Raw genomic sequence first — 20,559 nt, 5'->3', positions numbered from 1 at the left:
ACCGAGGTGGGGCGAGGCGGCATGGAAGCCGGCCGGGGCCAGGACTGAGGTGGAAGTGGGAGTGAGGAGATGTGGGCGGCAGGTGGGTGTCGAAGTCGAGAGGGGCGGTGGGGCTGTTGGCAGGACCCTGGCCCTGGCGCAGAGGGCCCAAGTGGCACCAACGGGCGACCTCGGGGCCACAGTGATGCTGAGACTTGCACCGGGCTTGGGGTGGGTGTTGTAACCTGGGGGGCGACCTAGTACTGGAGAGCAGAGGAGCCACGATGGACAAGGAAGAGGCTGAGTTTAGATACTACCAAGGGCTGGCACCCTCGCGGCCTTGGTTGCCATCGAGATTAGCGGGTGCTCGCTGGTGTGAGACTCTAATTAATCCCAGGAAGTGAGAAAACGAAAGAGGACTGAGGACGAGACAATATGGACAAAAAGAGTCACCCAGAGGAAGGGACTAGTGGCTCAAACCTTCTCCTAATGTTTTGTCATCTAAAGGTTGTGAGAGGCAGCGTGGAAGAATGTGTGGGCGAACATCCTGTCATTTACCTAGAGATGTTCTCACAAGAGCTTGTGCCTATCAGGATCGGCAGGGCCGGCAGCGGCTTCCAGAGTGGCGACACCCTGACAAGTATTGCCCCTCTTATAACAACAGCCCTCAATCAAACAGCCCAGTGCTTCTGTCTCGACTACACTTTGAGAAGGTAAATCACTTTATCTGCCTGGCGTTGTGTTGGTCATCTACTTTACGGTTGACCCTTTGAACAATGCAGAAGGGGTTCGGGTGTAGGGAAGCTTATAACCCTCCCACCCCCGCAAAAGTCTGAAAATCTACATATAACAACTTCTGACTCCAAAAACTTTACTAATAGCCTACAGTTGACCGAAAGCCTTACCAATGACACAAACAGTAATTAACACATTTTCATGTGTTATAAACCGTATTCTTACAATACAGTAAGTTAGGAAAAGAAAGTGTTATTAAGAAAATTATAAGGAAAGTACATTTACAAAAGATCCGCATATAAATGGACCCATGCAGTTCAGACCCGTGTTGTATTTAGTTTGGTGTGTATGCTCAGCCTCTGAGGTGACATTAAAAAAGTCTTTATTTTGCCCACAGTTGAGAACCACTCTGGGCCTCATTGAAATGAGTTTTATTGGTATCTTCTAATCTTGGAAGATGATTCCTTATCCTTCAAGCTCAATTTAAGTGCCTTCTTTATACAAGGTACTACCCATAATGCATGTCAAACTTATATGACCCTTGTATCTGAATACATTTTTTAAGACAGCATTTTTCCAACTTCACTGACCATCAGGGTCATTTGAGTATCTTTAAAAAAAGAAAAAGAAAAAGATTTCCATGTCCCTTACCAGTTGTGCTGAATCAGAATCTCTAGGCCTAAAGCAGAATTAAGACTAGCTTATCCAGAACACCTCTGATGTTCCTTGACAGTTGAAGTTTATATTCTGCTTGTCTTTTTAATATTTTTATGTTTATCTTTTACTAAAGTTAGAAATAGATGTATTTGGTTTGGTTATCAGAAGTTTAATTGCATTCATTGTGTTTATAGTATTTACCTATTGTAATAGTGGAGTGACCAATATATAATCATGTTTTGGTTCTTTGCTTTATTTTTATTACAAGCATATGTGTGATAAAAATGCTTCATTCCAGAAATTAATAGTTTCTCCATGTCTTTTTAAAAATTTAAATATTAAATATCTTTGCTATGTTGGTAAAAACATGATTGTTTCCATGCTGGATTTTTATTCTTTTTGATCCATAATGTTTAAATCGCTTTATAAAGCAGATTATACCACTGCTATATATTCTTCAGAACTCTTGTGATAATGTGGTTGTCAAAAAAGACTCATTCTACATTACAGGGCTCACATTATTTTGAAGTACGCAGACAAATAATATTGACCTTTTTGGTTAAATGAAGCTATTTACATAAAAAAATTTATTCTTGGGCCGTTTAAGAAAGCTTTTTTTTTTTTAATGAGAGGATAATCAAAATAAAATTAATATCAAAGGAAACCTTTACTGAAAGGAAACAATAAAACGTGCTTCAAAAGAAGGTGTCATTTGAAGTGAAAAGAGAGGGATTAGGTGAGTGAGATTTACTCTATTAGCCTTGGTTCTTTTTGTACCACCTCTTTAGAATTATAGAATTACTGTTAGCTGGAAGAAAAATTTGTTTAACAGATGTAAAGGCAGAAGAGCAGAAAGATTGTGACTTGTCCTAGGTTACCCAGTCAGTGATGGATAGAGCTGGGACTGAGCTCTATCTGAGGTCTGAGGTCCAGACCACTGTCCCCACTTCAGTGGATGATTCCCAGGTGGATGCTTCCCAGAATTAGGAATGGGGCAGGTGGAGACCCTAGCAAGTGTAGCCCTCCTTTTCTGTCAGGGATATGAATTTGCTGATTGATATTGTGTTTTGATTCCACATCTCTAATAAATTATATTAAGATTGATAGGGTTTCATAATTTTGATAAATAGTTGAGGTTACATTTTCCCCAAACCTGTAAATTATAAAGCAAAATTAGAATCATTTTGGCAGTTCATTTAACCCATACTATCAACGGCTAGCACATATGAATAGATTGCAACATTTGCATTTGAAACCACTGGTTTGCTAATCGCTTCCTTTTTCATTTATCTACCCCAGGGCTACCAGCTCTTCTGGTCACAGTTCAAAAAGATAGAGGAAAAGATGACTAGTATTGAGCAATATTTTTAGTATTTTGGCTTTGCAGCCACTTTTTATTGATTGTTCCTAGTAGAGGGCAGCCTCACATTTGGGTTTGATTTACAATTATCTGTTGAACACACTCAAGTTAAAGATGATCCCTGTAATTTGTAAGAGTAGGATTTCTCAACTTTGGCACTATTGACATTTTGTGCTGGTAAATTCTTTGCTGTGGGAAGCTGACTTGTGCCTTGTAACATGTTGGGCAGTATCACTGGCCTCTACCCACTAGATGCCAGTGCATCACCTGGTCATAATAATCCAAAACGTCTCCTGATATTGCCATATATTCTCACTAGATGTTGCATGTGCATGTGTGTAACAGAACCCCTGGGCTCTCCGTTTTGAAACAGAACCCACGGGCTGTTTTGTTAGGGGCCCGATTGCCCGCCGCCAGAATCATAACTCTCAATACCAAAATTTAGTGAAAAGAAAAAGAATCGTTATATAGATTTAGATTATTTGCGGATTTCTGCTGTTAAGTCTTATTTTCTTTAAAACACCCACAAACACATAGTTCAGCCTCCCCTTACCAAACCAAGCTAGTTTTAGAAAAGTTAGAGATATCATTTCCCTACTTCTAGACACAGTTCAGCTTTACCAGTAGCTGCCAATCATTCGATTCTGATTGGGGAGGCCTTGTCTGTTATGGTGTCCACCAGCTTTTAATCCAGAACCTTGTGGATTCCCAGCCTTTCCTTTCCAAAACCACAAAGGTATTCCCCTTTCTCCAAGCCGCAAGGTGTTCTCAGAGCTACATGGTGTTCCTTCCTTTTCAAAGCTGCATGGTGTGTGTAGTTAAAATGTCTGCTGCTTATTTTTAAATCCCTGACTGCGTCCTGTGACGCAGTGGGCATAGTACCCAGTTCTGACCATTCACAGAATCTCACGCAGGCTCTGTGCGCTCTTTCCATACCATCCCCCGGTCCAAGACCCCTCTCATCTTCCCAGGCCTTGGATGCATCAAAGCCATTTGTGTAACAAAGACACCAGCCACCAGCCACAGGCATGTGAAGGCATCCTGAAAGCTGCTTCCTTTTCCCCATCCCCCAGCCGCAAACTCGAGGGGGGGGGTTTAGACACCCCCATTCTGTAACATGTGCACACACATACACCTGCAGCAGGTTTTGGTGGTGATAGTGGTAGGGTGGGTGGATGTCAGAATTGCCCTTCATTGAAAACCTCAGGTTTAAAGGTATTGTCTTGCAAATTTCTGATAAGAGATCATTTAGTTGGCCATTAATATAATTTATCTCTTGTATTCTCATTTCTGCTTTGGGCCAGGGTCCCTTCTGCTTAGAAGGCACATTTGATTCTGGAAGAGAAGGTTAGGGTTAGGCTTACAAAGGCCCTGTGTTTTCACACATTCTTTCTTCTTCCTCCTATCCCTGATGAGATGAACACTTGGGTTTATATCTTCTAACATTTCTTCCAGGGTTTTCTTTTTCTTAAGTTACCCTGCACACATACTATTTTTTTTTCTTTTGGCATACAGTTATCAACCAAAAGTTGCTGGTGTCAATTCAGCACCAACAGGAATCCCCAACTTGGGATGTAGTGAAGAAGGAAACTTTATTCAGTGCAAACAGCTCAACTATGACACAGCATGACTATAAAAACACATAACTATTTGGTGGCCCTGAGACCAGGCCCCTCTCCAAGTAGACAGCTCTGCTCTTCTCTGGTCTGCTCTGCTTCACTCCAGCAAGACATCTTCAGTGTTTCATCTTTGATGTTTCAGCTCTAGGAAGGTAAACATAGTGTTCAGTCTTTGGTGGGAAAGGAAAGTGGCTCTCAGAGCCAGAGGGGAGCTAACTTATATAGACAGAAGTAGACAGAAGTCCCTGCCCCTGGTCCCTGATTGATCTGTCCTGATGCAAATGAGGATACCAAATTCTCGCATTTTGGTCCAAAAGCCACTGTTCTGACTGGTCAGAATAGAGCCACTCTGATTGGTGGGTGAAGAAGCTGATGGCTATAGCTGTGCAGCTCTGATGGGATAGGGAAATCAGTCTTATTGGTTGAAATAGGATTCCAGGAACTCATTTATAAGGACTGGCTCAGATGGCAGAAACACAATGCCAGCATGCAGTTCTGTGCAGGAAGCAGGCAGCTTCATGCAGGTTTCTCCCTGAAATGAAGTTTGCATGAGAGGCTCCTGTATAGAAATGGCTGCTAGGCTCTGTTTTTTAAATTTGACTCTATTTAGCCACCCAGAGCCCATCTTAGTATCTTCTCTCTCAGGTTCCACACATATCTAGGCTGCCTCTGTCCTTAGAAGGAAAAATACACACACACATAGTTGATCCTCATTATAGATTCTGTGTTTGCAAATTTGCCTGCTTGCTACATGTATTTGTAACCCCCCAAATAATACCCATGTTCATTCATGGACAGTACAGGTGATGAAAATTTGAGTCACCTGATATACACATTCCCAATTGAGACTGAATAAGATAAAGCTCTTAAAAAACAAACCAAAGAAAAAAAGGAAGTTCTACCTTCTTGTTTTAGCTATTATACTATAAACAAGTGTCCTTTTTGCAATCTATTTAGTGTTATGTTTTTTGCATTTGTGATTTCACTGTTTAAAATTGCCCCCCCCCCCAAATAAACTGTCCCCAAGCATAGACCTAAAGTGTTTGCTGGTAGTATTCCCAAGTGTAAAAAGGTTGTAATATGCCTTACAGAGAAAATACATGTGTTAGATAAACTTCATTCCAGCATAATGTAGTGTGCTGTTGGCCATGAATTCAACATTAATGAATCAACAATATATATGAAATAAAGTGTCTTTAAACAAAAATACACATAAAACAAGGTGATGTATTAATCAGGTAATGAAAATATTGTCACCATAGGCGCATGGGAAACTAGCCCTGTATTTCCCCTAAGAGCAAAACTTCAGTATTCGCAAATTCAGTGTTTGCACCAACATTGTAGAACCTGTCGTGAATAATGAGAATGGACTCTGTGTGTCTGTGTGTGTGTGTGTGTGTGTGTGTGTGTGTGTGTAGAAAGGGGATTGACTAACATGGGCAAGATTTTGAAAGAAACAGGACAGGATCTTATCAAGAGCACAGTGGAGAGATTAGCTTTAAACAAAAGGGAACCCTTCTGAGATACCACTACTGATGATTCCTTCCTTGACTTTTCTCATTCTACTTTTTCTAAGTACTTTTTCTTGGACTCTACTTTCCCCTTCATTTCTCCTTTTCTGTTTTTGTACCCCTGGGTTAAATTCTGTGTTTGATTTACTCCTTAAGAACTTTATCCTAAATTGATTGAAACAAAAACATTAAATAAAAAAATAAAAAAGAAATTTAATGGCTTTACCAGTCACCTTTATAATTCTAAAAATACTAAACTACAGTTTGTATCTATATTCTGTGTCACACATTTTTAAAACAAAACTTTATTGGTAGTTTTCAAATATGTTTACAACAACAATGTTCAAGACGAAGTCATGTCTTCCAGCACAAAGGTTGAATCAACCTGCGCCCACCCCAGGCCTGAGAGTTCCTCCTGAGATGGGGAAAAGTTATAAGAGGGACAGATTTAGGGTTGAATAGGGGCTACCCAATTTTCTATTGGGAGAATAAAGCACAAATGGGGTAAAGGCGTGATAGCTGATAGCTAAGCAGAGTAGTGCCCAGGATTGGGGGGAGGAATCCATGCCACATATTTAAAAAAAAGATTTTATTAATTTTCAGAGAGGGGAAGGGAGGGAGAAAAACATCAATGTGAGAGAGAAACATCAGTTGGCTTCCTCTTGCATGCCCCCAACCAGGGACCTGGCCTGCAACCCAGGCATGTGCCCTGACCAGGAATCAGAGCAACAACCTTTCGATTCATAGGCTGGCGCTCAATCCACTGAGCCACACCAATCAGGGCATGCCACATGTTTTAATGATTCTGCAAGGCAGGTATTCACTCCATTTTGACAGAAAAGGAAAGTTGAGGAGGGTCCAGGAAGTTGAAACTAATCCATCTTCATAAGTAGCAGAGAAGGGATTTTTGAATCAGGGTCTTACAAAGGTCTTATTTTTTCCTCTATACCAGAGGTTGGCAAACTCTGGTCCTCAGACCAAATCTGACCCACTTCCTGTTTTCGTAAATAAGTTTTATTAGAACACAACCACAGTTATTTATTTGTTCTTTGGCTGCTTTCACACTACCAGTGGTGGCAGAGTTCAGTTGCTTGAGTCATTGCAGCAGAGACTATATGGACTCACAAAGCCATAAATATATACTGTATATTTTTGACTATATACTAAAATATATACTATATATTTTAGACTATATATAAAGTCTCTCTACCATGCTGCCTGTCTCCTAAGCTTTAAATCCACACACTTTTGGACATAGTAAATAGCTCTATTTGGATTTTATTCTAGTGACTTCAAATAACCTTTATTATGTTCATCGTAAGTAATTAAGACAAAGCATTGAAGTTTGATTTGTCTCTTCCCTGAAGTCTGGGGTCTCAGCTGAAAAGACTTGGTATCTGGCGCTGGAATCATCTAGAGCAGAAGTCAGAAAACTAGAGCCCTCTGACCATTTTTGTAAATGAAATTTTATGGACCACAACAATGTCCTTTTATTTATCTATTGTATATGTATGCTCTGTCCCTATAACAGCAGTTATAGTTGCAACAGGGACTGTTTGTCCTGCAAAGTATTTAATATCTGGCCTTTTATAAAAACATTTGCCAACATCTAATGTAGAGTCACCTTAAGTCACCTGTCTGGCAGTTGATGTTGGCTCTTAACCTGGACTCTTGACCAGAGTACCCACATATGGCTTCTCTACACAGCCTGGGCTTTTTCACAGCAGGGCAATTTTAGGGTAGTTGAATTTCTTTTTTTTTTTAATGTGTTTTATTGATTATAATATTACATTTGTCCCAATTTCCCTTCCCTCTGCTCCCCTCCACCTGGTGGTCCCCCTCCCTCTAGTTGTCCCCCCCTTTTAGATCATGTCCATTAGTTGTGCATATAGTTCTTCTCAACCTCTGTCTATTCCATTCCCTCCTACCATGATTCTTAATTCCTATATCATCTCCCTCCCTCTCCCCATTCCCCCTCCCTGTTGACCTCCCCCCAATATGTTCCCCGTACCTATAGTTCTTTTTCCACTCTCATTGTCTGTTTAGTTTGCCTTTGTTTCAATTCCCTAGCTTCTGTTGTTTCTTGTGATGCAGTTTTCATTTTAGATTTCATAGTCTTGATCCTCCTTTTTCTAAACCAGTCCCTTTAACATCTCATATAACAGTGGTTTGGATCTAATGAACTCCTTCAGTTTTATTTTGTCCTGGAAACACTTTCTCTGCCCTTCTATTCTGAATGACAGTTTCGCTGGATAGAGTATTCGTGGTTGTAGGTTTTGGATTTTCATTACTTTGAATATTTCTTGCCAGTCCCTTCTTGCCTGCAGGGTCTCCCTTGAGAAGTCAGCTGATAGTCTAATTGGGACCCCTTTGTACATGATTCTTTTCTTCTTTCTTGCTGCTTTTAGGATTCTCTCTTTATCTTTAATTTTTGACATTTTGATTATAATGTGTCTTGGAGTGGTTCTCCCTGGGTCGTTTTTTTGGAATTCTCTGTGCTTCCTGGACCTGTAAGTCTATTTCTTTCCCCAAGTCTGGGAAGTTCTCCTTTATTATATTTTCACTCAATTTTTCAAGTTCTAGTTCATCTTCCTCGCTCTCTGGTAAACCAATGATTCTTATGTTGGGCCTTTTATAGCTGTCCCAGAGGTTTCTGATCCTCTCATCGTTGCTTCCCATTTCCTCTCGCTGCATTGGTTGACTGCTTGTTCCTTCTCCATATTCCGGTTTGTTGAAATGAACTCTGGATTTTTTTTCCTCACCATCTGTCTCGTATGTGGTTTTGTTCCTTTCGTTATGAGTGTTTTTCGCTTCTTTCTCATCTTTTTCCAGATCTTTTGTTAATTCTGTAAGCCACCTGATAACAATGGCCCTGAACTGAGCCTCTGACAGGTTTCTTATTTGTTCATCTGTCAGATTCCTCATCTGTTGCCTGGTGAGCTGTGCCACCGGGATTTCTATAGTTGTCTGCCTCATTTTGACAGATGCGTTTTGTTTTCTTGGGCCGGCAATAGGAGGCAGTGCCTGTGTACTCGTCACAACCCAGTGACCGGCGCCTGTCCGCGACCTATTTCGCAGCCCTGTGGCGCTTTCTTTGGGGGTGGGGGTCCAAGATGGATTCACACAGTTATTCCGCTAGGAGACCGGGATCCGTCCTCCCGCCCCCCCTGGGCCTCACTGTTCAAGGCGATGTGGTGGCTGCTTTCCCCAGCGTTGGGGTCGCGAGCTGCCGGGGGTTCGACTGCAGCCGGGATTGTCTTCCCTGCCACTGGGATTGCTCTCCCTGCCGCTGTCCCTGGTGCAACCACAAACAGCACCGCCCCCTTTCGCTCCCCTTACCTGCCCAAAGGGCGCCGCTGGTTTATAACTTCATACGTTGGGCTTCCGTGTAGTTTTATTTTCTGGAATTTCTAGTTATCCTTTGTTTTGAAGTAGTTGTATTCCTCTCTAGTTGTAGAGGGAGACCGAGCGAGTCCGTCTAAGCCTCCATCTTGGCCGGAAGTCCAGGGTAGTTGAATTTCTTACATGGCAGCAATGTCTGAGCTAATAGGGAGGAAGCTGATAAACCTTTTCTGATTTAACCTTAGACATTATAGTGTCACTTAGACACATTCTGCAAAGTCATATAGACCCCAGCTCTCAATGGGGAAAATGATAAAGATTTGTCGACCATTTTTTTAAACTGCCACAGTCTTGCCACTATTATCAGAAAGTCAACATGTGATCTTTCCCCAAATCAAATCCTTCTTCAGATCTTTTGTTCAATAGTGCCATCATTATTTCAGTCTTTTGGGCCTGAAAACTTAATCATCCCTGTTTTCTTTTAACAATTGCACCACAAATTTATTTTTTTCTATCCTTTGGTTGTCTTTTATTTTCAGTACTGTCGCCAGAGCTACTATATCCTTATCATCAGATCCCTGAGCTATTGTAGTAGAATCCAAAATGCACTCTCTACTACTCATTTCTTCCAACCTATAGCATACTGTACTATGCAGAATAGTATATGTGTGCAGTTTAATCTAGATTTCATCAAATTCTCAAGGGACAAATACCAAAAAAAAGTTGAACAACCATGTGTTTAGTGACCCCAAAACTAATGAATCTAATGGAGATTCATTAGAAGGACTTAGCATATAATGCATATAGTAGTTAAGCTTTATTATATTGAAAGGTTACAAAATAGAATCACCATGGGGACTTCCAGCCAAGATGGAGGTGTAGAGAGATGCGTTGCATCTCCCTCCATAACTAAGAAGGAATACAACTACCTCAAAACTAGAGACAGCCAGAAGATTCAGAAAATCAAGCTGCATGGAAGTCCAACAAACAAAGATATAAAGAAGAAATACTCATCCAGACAGGTAGGAGGGGAAGAGCTTGGGCGGAGAGGACACGGTGTGGTGGTGGCAGCAGTGGCAGCAGCGGCAGGCTGGTGGAAAGCACAGTTACACATTTTAAAAAGTCAGGAGGGACCCCTGGTGTTGCATTCCCAGCTCCTCACCAGACTGCACAGCTCACGGTCCCAGCACTGGGGAAAATAAAGCCTCATTGCTTCTGACTGTGCAAACAAATGGGGGTTGGGGCAGAGGCAGAAACTGCCTTCTCTCAGCAGAGTCCACTTGTTTAAAGGGCCCCCACGGTCCTGGAACATCCACAGACCCACCCACTCTGGGAATGACGACCAGGGCAACAGCTAGAGGGGCACCAGTCCCACATGGAAGTGGGAAAAGTGCCTGGAAAAGGGGCGAGTGCTGGGCAAGCAGCATTGTTCCCTCTCAGACCCCTCCTCCACATATAGCACCACAATGTGGTGAAACAGTTCACCCTGTACTGACGAATTCCTAAGGCTCTACTCCTTACAGCGTAACAGGAGCGACAGCTCTACCTAAAACGCAGAGGCAAACAAACACAGGAGCCTGTCAAGATGAGGAGACAACTTCCGGCCAAGATGGAGGCGTAAACTGACAAGTTCCGTCTCCCTCCACAACTAAGAAGGACTACAACTACCGCAAAACCAGAAATAACAGAAGTTCCAGAAAATAAAGCTACATGGAAGTCCAACATGAAGTTATAAAGGAGTGGTGCTTGTCTGGACAAGTAGGAGGGGCAAAGCCGGGGCAGAGAGGTTAAGCTGTGCTGGCGGCTGCAGCTGCGGCGACAGTGGCAGGATGGCGGCGGGATGGCGGTGGGACAGCGGTAAGCACAGACACCTGTATTTAAGGGGAGGCGAGAAGTGCCTAGGGAGCACCACCAACTACAGGCCAAACCTATCAGCTCTCAGTTCCTACGCCGGGGAAGGCAGACCCCTCAGTGCCTCAGACGGTGAGGGCCAGAGGGCGTGGGGATGGAGGAGGAGACTCCCGGTCTCTCAGCAGAGAGTGAACAGTGGGAATCCATCTTGAACCCCCGCCCCCACACAGAATGCCACTGTGTGGTGAGAAGGGTTGCCCGGTTGTGACGAGTGCACAGAGCTCCATCCCTATAGTGTAGGAGGTGTAGCAGCCCCACCCAGGAAGCAAAGGTAAACACAAAACTGTCAGGATGGCACAAATCATGATAGAGATCCCAATCATGCAGCTGACCAGATAGCAAATACCTAATCTAACAGCTCTGCAGATAGGAAATCTTTCTGAGGCACAGTTCAGAGCTTTGGTTATAAAAATGCATACAGACCTAACAGTAGATCTTAAGCAAGACAGGGAAGGAATGAAGGCTAGCTCTGCTGAAATGAATGAAAACACATACAAAACAAGTGATGAGGGAAAGAAAACCAGGGATCAAATCAACAAATCAGAACATAGGGAAGGAACAAACAGTCAACCAGTGCAGAAAGAGGAAACAAAAAGTGAGGAAAATAAGGACAGGCTCAGAAACCTATGGGACAGCTATAAGCGGGCCAACATCCAAACCATAAGGTTGCCAGAAGGTGAAGAAGAAGAACTAGGAATTGAAAAATTATGTGAAAAAATAATGAAGCATAACTTTCCTAACTTGGGGAAGGAAATAGACTTACAGGTCCAGGAAGCACAGAGAGTTCTGAAAAAAACTGGACCCTGGGAGAACCACACCAAGACACATTATAATCAGAATGTCAAAAATTAAGAATAAAGAGAGAATCTTAAAAGCAGCAAGAGAGAAGAAAAGAATTACATACAAAGGGGTCCCAATAAGACTATCAGCTGATTTCTCAAAAGAAACTCTGCAGGCAAGAAGGGACTGGCAAGAAATATTCAAAGTAATGAAAAGCAAAAACCTACAACCACAATTACTCTATCCAGCAAAGCTGTCATTCAGAATAGAAAGGCAGAGGTGCTTCCAGGACCAAATAAAATTGAAGGAGTTCAGCAGATCCAAACCACTGTTATACGAAATGTTAAAGGGACTTGTTTAGGAGAAAGAGGATCAAAACTATGAACATTAAAATGAAAACTGTATCACAACAACCAACAACAGAAGCTAGGAAATTGAAACAAGGCAAACAGTAGGAAATGAGAGTGGGAAAAAGAATTATAGGTATGGGTAACATTTGGGAGGGAGGTCAGTGGGGAGGGGGAAGAGGGGCAAGGGAGGGTGATGGTACAGGAATTAAGAAGCATAGTAGGAGTGAATGGAGTAGATAGGAAGGTGTTGAGAAAAACTATATGCACAACCAATGGGCACGGACTAAGGTGGTGGGGGACAACGAGGGAAGCGGGTCACTGGGTGGAGGGGAACAAAGGGAAAAGAAATTGGGACAACTGTAACAGCATAATCAATAAAGCATATTTAAAAAAAAGAAACTAAGAGAAAAAATGCAAGTAGGAATCTGGAAAATTTTGTATACCTGCTTTCTTATGTTCTCTCCTTGTGAAGGGACAGACTAAGCACATTGCTTTTCCAGCAATGAAAAATGTAATACGTGTGCAGTTTTTCTGCTCAGGGGAAAACCATTAGAAACTCAGGGCCCCAGGTTTTTATTGGGGGCTGGTCACATAAGCACTCTGCTTAGCAAGTATGAAATTCCAGAATCCTAGAAGGAAAGCAGGTGTTCGGCATAAACCTCATTTTTTGCACAAATTGGTCACAGAAAACCATTCTTAACCGTAAGAGCAAGGTGGGAACACTGGAAATCTTATTTCCCAGATGCTAAACAAAAGCCAATCTTATAAGCAGGCCCTCCTAGAAATAGTATCCTCACACTTTTGTGCACAAAACCACTTCTTGCGTATTCTTGATTTGGTCTCTTTGCTCGTATAACTTCATATCTGGTCTTTCCTCCCGTCTCTTCTCTGTTTAAATCCTATACAGCTTGTGGGATCCAATTCAAGAACCATCTTATCCTACCCCCACCACTTCTGCCCCTTCTAAGGAGCTGATACTTCTCTATTTCATCCCTCACAGATTACTCTCCACAGAACTGCTATGATACTCATTGTATGTACCACTTATATGGCCCTTAGCCTACTATTTTTATGTCTTTGTGGGTTCACATTTTATAGTGTAAGCCCATTGAGGCTAAGCATTTTTTCATATGCCTCCATATTACCCTGTGTATTCCTTAATCACAGCTTGTACCTCATTGTATTATCCTTGTCTATAACCTGCTGGGACTACATAAAGTGCAGAGCCTAGCACTATGTCGCTCCCTTAGTAGGAACCAATTAAGTCTATGCAGGAACAAAACCTCTTTGTATCCCCTACTCTACCCAAGCAGAATCTCTTAGATTTTAATAAATATGATTGCTAAAGAACACAAGTTATATCGTGATAAATCACTAAAATTATTTTCAAGTAGAATCCCTTTTAATAATCTTCTCTCTATTCTTTGTATTTTGATACTAATAGTAATGTGCTAAATTTTGCTTTTTAAATTTCATTATGATCTCCTCACTGAATCTTAACCTTTTTCCATGGCAGGATGCAGACTCATCTGAGCGTATCATTGCTCCCATGCGATGGGGGTTGGTCCCATCTTGGTTCAAAGAAAGCGATCCTTCCAAACTGCAGTTCAACACTAGCAACTGTCGTAGTGATACCATAATGGAGAAACCGTCCTTCAAAGTAGGTAGCTTATCTAGGGAAAAGACCTATTCTGTTCTTTTTTTGAACAGAACTGTTAGTGCCTTGTATACCTGAAAAATAAAATAAGGTTCTCTTTGGAACCTCCCTTAAGGTCCCAAATGTGTTCCCTGTTGTTGAGTTCTGTTTTATTTATTACTGTGTAACAAACTATGCCAAAATTTAACAATTTAAAACAAATCAACTATTTATATTATATTATTTCTTACATTCTGTGGGTTGCCTGGTCTCAAGTGGACAATTTTCACTTGGAAGGTCTTGTGTAGTTATAATCAGATGACAGCTGGGGTTGGATGTCTAAGATGGCTTCTTCACCCACGTGTCTGACACCCCAGTGGGCATGGGTAGAGCAACTGGAAGCCTTTCCATGTGCCTTGCTGGGGGTTGTCAGGGTAGTCAGGATTCTTACATGGCACCTGGCTTACCCAAAGCTCATGATCCAAGACGGCAGGGCAGAAGCTGCAAGGCATTGTGACCTAGCCTTGAAAGTTGCACAGCATCACTTGTATAGTATTCTGTTGGCCCAGCCCAGAATCAGTGTGGGAGAGAACTATATGGGATGTGAATACAGGGATGCATGGTTAATTGGGAGCCAGCTTTGGAGACTAGCTACCATAAGTACCTATTTGTTAGAGAGCTATTGCTGTTGTATACATTGTTTAATCTTTTCAACATCTGTGTGAGTAGTGACTTTATACATATGAAAAGTGAAGTACAGAGGATTTAAATAACTGCTCCAAGGTTACACCTTGATAGAACTTAAGATTTTAACTCGTCCATGAAACATGATTCTATCACTAAGACCGTATCTTACATTTTCTGTCAGGTGCCTCTGGGAAAGGGAAGACGCTGTATTGTTTTAGCAGATGGATTCTATGAGTGGCAGCGATGCCAGAGAACAAGCCAGAGACAGCCGTACTTCATCTACTTCCCCCAAATCAAAATGGAAAAGGTATCATCATCAGCACTTACAGTAAGTATTTAGAAAGGTTCAGAGTAACTAATACAAAGAAGGGCATTTTTTTCTTCCCTCATAGATATATATTTTAAAGATTTTATTTATTTACTTATTTATTTTTAGAGATAGGGGATGGGAGAGAGAAGGAGAGGGAGAGAAACATTGGTGTGTGAGAGAAACATCCTTTGGTTGCCTCTCCCATGCCCCCCATTGGGGATCTGGCATACAACCAAGACATGTGCCCTGACAGTGACTCAATCCACTGAGCCACACCAGGCAGGGCTAGATGTTTTTTTTTTTTTCTTCTTAGATTTCTTTTTTTAATAATAGCTTTATTGAGATATAATTCACCTTTTTAAAGTATGCTAGTCAATGATTTTTTTTTTTTAGTATATTTAAAGTTTTAGAACATTTTTATCACCCCCAAAAGAAACCCTGTATCCATTAGCATTCACTCTTCACTCCCTGCTCCTCCCAACCCTGGCAACCACTTTCTGTCTCTATACAAGATTTGCCTGTTTTGGACATTTCATATATATGGGATCATATAATATGTGGTCTTTTATGTCTGGCTTCTTTTACTCAGTATAATGTTTCTAAGGTTTATGTTGTAGCATGTATCAGTACTTCATTCCATTTTATGGCTAAATAATAGTCCATACCACATTTTTCTTATTCATTTACCAGTTGATGGACACTTGGGTTGTTTCTGCTATTTGACTGTTATGAATTATGCTGCTATGGACATTCATGTACAAGTTTTGGTATGGATATGTGTTTTAATTTCTCTTGAATTTATGCCTGGGAGTGGATTTGCTAGGTTGTATGGTAACTCTATGTTCAACATTTCCCTCATAGAACTTTCATTTTAAGACACATAATAAATTTATCCTGTTCACATAACATTATAAGGAATGTGAAAACAAATCAGCCTTGCTAACATGTTTTTAAAAATTGGATTTATTACTTTGACACTGCTAAAACATTTGCTTTCTCACTGCAGTTTGCTTTGTTAATTGTTCTTCAGATGATGTGATCTCATTTTGGGGACTTCTCATAGTCAATAGTTGCCTCACTCTCAGAAAATTCCCTCTGTAACCAATCTATTAACACACGAATGATTTGTTAGAGGAAAAGATTGTTAAACCTATAAAAATTAATATCTTTTAATTATAATAGTTAAATATTAAACATATACTGTGAGCCAGGTACTCTTTCTAGGAACTTAATGTGTATTTATTTAGTACTTAATAAGCTATATATATTTAAAAAAAGCTATGAAAAAAGTACTGTTGTTCTCATTTCAGGTGAAGAAACTAAGACATAAGAGAAAATGTAAAAACTTGTTCTCCGAGACTCCTATTTTTACTTCACCTAATGACCATTCGTTCATCATACAATGGTTAAAGCTCTTGCTTCTGAGTGGTATGGGCAAGAAACAGGAATGTGTGCTATTTTATAGTAAGAACCAGTGTATGAAGTTGATTGTTTAGGTTTTGGGGAGAGAACTCGAATTAGAATGTTTTCAATCTTATGATCCCCTAACTTGGTGCTTTAACCTTGGTTTACAGAATGAAATTTTTTCATCCCTAATAGTTAATCCTTAATGTGGTTAGTCAGTAATATTCTGTCAGTTGCATTGTTTTGGGGTAAAAGATTGTTAGTTTGTCCAGAGGCAATCATTGTGATGCTTTTTCAGGAGATTTAGCCTTCAAATAATTATTGATCACTTATTTTCCCCACTTAGGGGGTTTCCTGTACTCATGAGCATATCTATCATGAGTGAACGGTATAGGCTAAGGTGGAAGTAGGAGTGGAGATGAAGTTTTCAGAGAGGAAGAAATACCAGTTTAAAGAATTTTTATGGTATCTCTTTTCCCCTTTAATTTCAGTATGCCACTCTTATTTATATTCAGATTAATATTTTTTATTAGGTAAAAAGTCACATAACATAAAATTCACCATTATAAAGTATATAATTCAGGGTTTTTACTATACTCACAATGTTGTGCAACCATAACCATTATCTAAATCCAGAATATATTCATTACCCAAAAAGGAAACCCTGTCCCCACTGAGTAGTCTCTCTCCATTTCTTCCTTCCTCTATCTCTGGCTACCATTAATCTGCTTTTTGTATCTACAAATTTGCCTCTTCCGAACGTTTCGTATAAATAGAATCATACTATATGTGTCTTTTTATGTGTCCAGCCTCTTACCATGATGTTTTTAAAGTTCCTACATATAGCAAATATCAGTATGTCATACCTTTTTATTTCCAAATAATATTCCATTATGTGGATAATACCACATTTTGTTTCTCCATTTATCGGTACATGTGCCTTGTTTCCACATTTTGGCTATTATGAAAAATGCTGCTTTGAACATTGGTATACAACAAGTATTTCTTTGTGTCCTCCTTCAGTTTCTTCCAGAAGTGTATGAGGGTTCTGGTTTTTCTACATACTCGTCAACACTTGTTATTTTCTGGTTGGGGGGTGGTGGTTTATTTTAAAAAAATTTTTTTTTTGCAGTGAAAATAAGTTCATTTTTCAAATACATCAGTTCAAATGGAGTCAGTGCCTATTTTCTGGACACCCAACAACTGTTCCCAAGATGCACCCCTCCCTCCCATCACCCCTCACTGGTCTAGCCATAGCGCCCCCTGGGCACCGTGGAAGATGAGTCCGTGATGAGTGAACCCAGTAATATGCAACTGCTACACTGCATATCACTTCCTATGGTGCAACTTTAATACATTGTAAATGTTCTCAGGAACTTAGAAGCCTGCCATTTAACAGTCTGGACCAGAGGGCTGGAATCATTGCCCTTTTCTTTTTCTTATTTTTTTTTTTTAGGTATATTTTATTGATTATGTTGTTACAGTAGTCCCAATTTTTTTTCTTTGTTTGCCTCTGCCCAGTACCCCTCTTCCCTCCAGCAATCCCACCCCCCTTAGTTCATATCCATGGGTCATGAATATAAGTTCTTTGGCTTCACCCTTTCCTATATTATTATTAACGTCCCCCTGTCTATTTTGCACCAAACGATTATGCTTCTTAACCTCTGCACTATTTCCCCATTTCTCCCCTCGCCCCTCTCAGATGATAACCCTCCAAATGATCCCCATATCTATGATTCTTTCTATTCTGGTTTCCTTAGTTGGATTTTGTTTTTATTTTTTAGATTCAGTTGCTGATAGTTGTGAGTTCGTTGTCTTTATTTTTTTTTATAATACTATTTTTTTATTATTATCTTTCAGATGGTATTTATTTATTTTCATAGTGAAGGGAAGGGAGGGAGAAAGAGAGGGAAATATCATTGTGTGGTTGCCTCTCATGCGCCCCCAACTGGAGACCTGGCGTGCAACCCAGGCATGTGCCCTGGCTGGGAATCGAACCAGCAACACTTGGTTCACAGGCTGATGCTCCACTGAGCAACAGCAGCCAGGGCCGAGTTTGTTGTCATTTTAATGTTCATAATTTTGATCTTTTTTTTGTTTGTTTTTTTAATATGCTTTATTGACTATGTTGTTACAGTTGTCCCAATATCTTTTCCCTTTCTTCTCCTCCACCCTGTGACCACCCCCCCTTCCTCCAGTGTTCCCCTCTTCTCCAGACCATTGGTTGTGCATATAGTTCTTCTCAGCATCTTCCTATCTACTCCACTCCCTCATACTATGCTTCTTAATCCTGGACCATCTCCCTCCCTTTCCTCCCTTCCCCCTCCTTGCTGACCTCCCCCTAATATGTTCCTCATACCTATAATTCTTTTCCCACTCTAGTTGCCTACTTAGTTTGCCTTTGTTTTGGTTCCCTAGCTTCTGTTGGTTGTTTTTGTGATACAGTTTTCATTTTAATGTTCATAGTTTTGATGGTCTTTCTCCTAAACAAGTCCCTTTAACATTTCACATAACAGTGGTTTGGATCTGATGAACTCGTTCAGTTTTATTTTGTCCTGGAAGCACAATCTCTGCCCTTCTATTCTGAATGACAGCTTTGCTGGATAGAGTAATTGTGGTTTTAGGTTTTGCTTTTCATTACTTTGAATATTTTTTGCCAGTCCAATCTTGCCTGCAGAGTTTCTTTTAAGAAATCAGCTGGTAGTCTTATTGGGGCCCCTTTGTACGTGATTCTCATTTCTCTCTTGCTGCTTTTAAGATTCCCTCTTTATCCTTAAGTTTTGACATTTTGATTATGTGTCTTGGTGTGGTTCTCCCTGGGTTCAGTTTTTTTGGAACTCTCTGTGCTTCCTGGACCTGTAAGTCTATTTCCTTCCCCAAGTTAGGAAAGTTATGCTTCATTATTTTTTCACATAATTTTTCAATTCCTAGTTCTTCTTCTTCACCTTCTGACAACCCTATGGTTTGGATGTTGACCCCCTTATAGCTATCCCATAGGTTTCTGAGCCTGTCCTCATTTTCCTCACTTTTCATTTTCTCTTTCTGCACTGGTTGACTGTTTGTTCCTTCTCTATGTTCTGATCTGTTGATTTGATCCCTGGTTTTCTTTCCCTCACCACTAGTTTTGTATGTGTTTTCATTCATTTCAGCAGGGATAGCCTTCATTCTTTCTGTATCTTGTTTAAGATCTGCTGTTAATCTGTAAGCATTTTTATAACCGAAGCTCTGAACTGTGCCTCAGAAAGATTTCCTATCTGCTGAGCCATTAGATTAGGTATTTGCTATCTGGTCAGCTGTGTCACCAGGATCTCTATCATGATCCCTGCCATCCTGACAGTTTTGTGTTTACCTTTGCTTCCTAGGTGGGGCTGTCACACCTCCTACGCTATAGGGGGCGGAGCCCCATGCATTCGTCACAACTGGGTGAACCTTCTCACCACGCTGTGGCATTTTCTGTAGGGGTGGGGGTCCAAGATGGATTCCTGCCATTCACTCTTTGCTGGGAGCCTCCTCCTCCGTCCCCACCCACTCCGGGCCTCACAGTCCAAGGCAATGGGGGTCTGCCTTCCCCGTCCTTGGAATCGCAAGCTGACGATCTGATCTTTAGCCAGGGGTGCTCCCCAGGCACTTCTTGCCTCCCCTTAAATACAGGTGTCAGTGCTTACCGCCATTCTGCCGCTGCTGCCACCACTAGCACAGCTTGATCTCTTGGCCTTGGCTTCGCCCCTCCTACCCATCCAGATGAGCACCACTTCTTTATAACTTCATACTTTAGACTTCTGTTTATTTTCTGGAACTTCTGGTTATTTTTTGTTTTGCAGTAGTTGTATTCCTTCTTAGTTGTGGAGGGAGACGGATCGTGTCAGTCTAGGCCTCCATCTTGGCCAGAAGTTGTCTCCTCTGTTTTTTCTTTAAGTACATTTTATTGATTATGTTGTTACAATAGTCCCTATTTTTACCCCTTTGCTCCCCTCTGCCCAGTATCCCCCTTCTCTCCAGCATCCCACCCCCCCTTATTTCATGTCCATGGATCATGCATCTAAGTTCTTTGGCTTCACCCTTTCCTATATTATTCTTAACTTCCCCTGTCTTATTTAGTACCAACTTATTATGCCTCTTAATCCCTGTACCATTTCCCCATTTCTCCCCCTCCACCCTCCCAGCTGATAACCCTCCAGATGCTCCCCATACCTAAGATTCTATTCCTATTCTGGTTTGCTTAGTTGAATTTTGTTTTTATTTTTTAGATTCAGTAGTTGATAGTTGTCAATTTGTTGT

General features: G+C 41.0%; 1 protein-coding gene across 1 annotated transcript in view; it reads left to right on the top strand.

Moving 5' to 3' along the window:
• The first annotated feature begins 62 nt into the window (after positions 1 to 62).
• HMCES (5-hydroxymethylcytosine binding, ES cell specific) overlaps positions 63 to 20,559 on the top strand; it is a 46,955-nt gene continuing 26,458 nt past the window's right edge. The window contains exons 1-4 of the mRNA XM_090285946.1: positions 63 to 82; positions 487 to 692; positions 13,761 to 13,904; positions 14,749 to 14,895. Of these exons, the coding sequence (XP_090142072.1) occupies positions 70 to 82; positions 487 to 692; positions 13,761 to 13,904; positions 14,749 to 14,895 (510 nt within the window). The 5' untranslated portion in view covers positions 63 to 69. The remainder of the gene's footprint in view (positions 83 to 486; positions 693 to 13,760; positions 13,905 to 14,748; positions 14,896 to 20,559) is intronic.

Source organism: Furipterus horrens, unplaced genomic scaffold, assembly GCF_987537825.1.
Source record: "Furipterus horrens unplaced genomic scaffold, mFurHor1.1.pri manual_scaffold_8, whole genome shotgun sequence".
Classification (NCBI taxonomy): Eukaryota; Metazoa; Chordata; class Mammalia; order Chiroptera; family Furipteridae; genus Furipterus; species Furipterus horrens.
Note: the sequence above shows the minus strand (reverse complement) of the source record. Positions and strands in the feature narration are given on the sequence as shown.